The sequence below is a fragment of the Sprattus sprattus genome, assembly GCF_963457725.1.
Source record: "Sprattus sprattus genome assembly, chromosome: 4".
Lineage (NCBI taxonomy): Eukaryota > Metazoa > Chordata > Actinopteri > Clupeiformes > Clupeidae > Sprattus > Sprattus sprattus.
The window spans coordinates 17,662,913-17,665,412 of record NC_137923.1 but is presented as its reverse complement, the minus strand read 5'-3'; the positions used below and the strand labels follow the sequence as shown (position 1 = coordinate 17,665,412).

Below are 2,500 nucleotides of genomic sequence, written 5' to 3'. Positions count from 1 at the left end.
TTCTGTATCAGCCACGTGGGGCTACAATAATGTTAAGTTTCATATCGGTGAAGTCTAAGTATTTGATATCACCGACCAAACAAAAAAAACTAACTAAACACTAAAAGACCACTGGCGGTCATGATGAAAGGGCATCACAAGCTCACACACTCACTCACTCACTCACACGCTCACATACTCACACACATACACACTTGCACTCACACTAGCATTTACTCAGGAGGTGCATCACTGCAGCAAGCTGCTGCAATCATGCAGAAAAGCCATGTGTGCACTGCCCACCACTCCACACATGCACACACACACACACACACAAACACACACACACACACATACACACACACACACACATACACACACACACATTCACACATACCCAAACACAAAGACACGCATACATACACATCCTCACCTGGCCACATGCACAACCCCCCATGCAAGCACACACACACACACACACACACACACACACACACACACACACACACACACACACACACACACACACACACACACACACACACACACACACACACACACACACACTTTTCACCACCACACCTGGCACGTGTCAGAACACAGAGCTGGAGTCATGTAGAGCATATTGTCGAAGGGAGAGGAGGCGTGTGTGGGAAGAGGGGGTGGCGGAGCACTGTGTAGCGCTGGGACCTCCTGCACCTTCATCTCTTGGCCCGCATTAACACACAGCTTAACCCTTTCTCTTCCGCAAGGCTTCTGCTTCTGCCGACACGAGCCAGCCGGCATGGCTGTCTGCTGTGGACAGCAGACGCGGCACACACACGCACACCTGCCAATTAGGGAGATGAAAGCCCAGCCCGCAGCCAACATGATCACGGCGAGACTTTACAAGACTCGGGTGAAACAAACAAAGTCATTTATTAATTGGGGAAGCAGCCAGACGTGTAGGTTCCTGCAGAGGATTGGGGGAGATGTTAGCAAGAGGGTAGGTAGATGTTCCCTAGTGTTAAAGGGAGAAAGAGAGTGTCTGTGTGTGTGTGTGTGTGTGTGTGTGTGTGTGTGTGTGTGTGTGTGTGTGTGTGTGTGTGTGTGTGTGTTGCAATGTAAAAATGTGCTCAAAATGAGGTTTTGATGGAGAGAGAGAGTGCACCAAACTAATTAATACACTGTGTGAGAGCAGGAGCAGAAGCGAACGAGAGAGAGAGAGAGAGAGAGAGTGAGCAGTGGAGAAGAGCAGATTAAAATGTGCTTGCTCTTCGCTCCCTCCTAAAGGGAAATATATACCATGGCTCAATGAGCGACGGGTGCAACACTATGCAAATGTCTTGCACACCCTCAGGGCCAACGCATTACAAGGAAGTAGTCAGGCATTAGCAATTCACTTTATGCCAATAGGGCTGTTTTCCTCTCTCTACAACATGACAACTAACCTAGAGTATTTTTTGGTGGGAAGACAGAGCATAGTACTGAGCGTCCTTTTAAATATCTTCCTTTCTGACCTAAATATGGATGGGTCCAATATCTGGACAACCTGATCATCAGCAAATGAGCCTGAGCCTGTATATTCACATTCTCCTGAAAAGAATAGTGTATTTCATCATATATTGTGTTTTTTTTCTTTTCTTATAAAGCTGTCATCGTAAGAAAGATTTCCAATGGCTCCCGACTCTCAAATGACTGTATGTACCTGTCAGGGGTTCCCAAGCAGAGATCAGACCCATGGGGCAAGGGACGAGGGCTAAAAAAGCACACGGTGAGGACGCGCCCATTCACTCACACAGACAACCCAGCACAGGGACAAAAATCAAACAGGAGAATCTAGGAAGAGGAATTGGGCTGGGCTGGGCCATGACAGGACCAGTGTCACAACCCCAAATTTCAAAGGGTTCAGTCAAACACTGTGTCAATACGAAGACGTCCATGCCCCGCCTGAACTTGTTGTGACAAATATTTTCATGCAATCATACTGACTAGATCTCTCAGGTTTTCTAAGAACAAACTTCCTGAACTGACAGAAATACCATACAGCAAAGCTTGAGAGATTCGTGTCACTTGGTATCAGTGACTGTATCATTGATCGCAATTAAAGGCTTCACAAATGGTCTGGTTATCATTAACCTCCACAGTCCTTCACTTAAGTAGGGTCAAGTACAAAAGGCAGCAGGAAAGGAGGTTGGCGTCAGCCAATTTAGAGGGACTCCACCCAGTAACAAAACAGCTATGGATACAGATCTTTTTGTGAACTGTGTGTAGAACCAAGTGAGGGGAAGATTTTCCATGATATCAGATGGAATAACCACCTTTTGCGTGGATTATTTCTGATTCATGGATGATCAATTTGCAACCCCTGCTTTGTGTATTTGATTCACTTGAAAAAATAATATATATAAAGCTGCTTGTTGGCAGTCTTCTGCATATCTTTAAAGGGTAAATGAGGATGGAAATGGTCCTCTTGTTTATTATTTTTGAGCGCTTTTCATTTAACAATCTAAACCAAAAGGTTTTGATTTTTTATGGTTGT

The 2,500-nt window shown here is 45.4% G+C and overlaps 1 protein-coding gene across 1 annotated transcript in view; it reads right to left on the bottom strand.

Moving 5' to 3' along the window:
• Nucleotides 1-549: 549 nt before the first annotated feature.
• psmb5 (proteasome 20S subunit beta 5) overlaps nucleotides 550-2,500 on the bottom strand; it is a gene marked incomplete at both ends in the record, with an annotated part of 16,680 nt that continues 14,729 nt past the window's right edge. Inside the window, 1 exon segment of the mRNA XM_080836208.1 lies at nucleotides 550-774. Within this exon segment, the coding sequence (XP_080692334.1) occupies nucleotides 550-774 (225 nt within the window).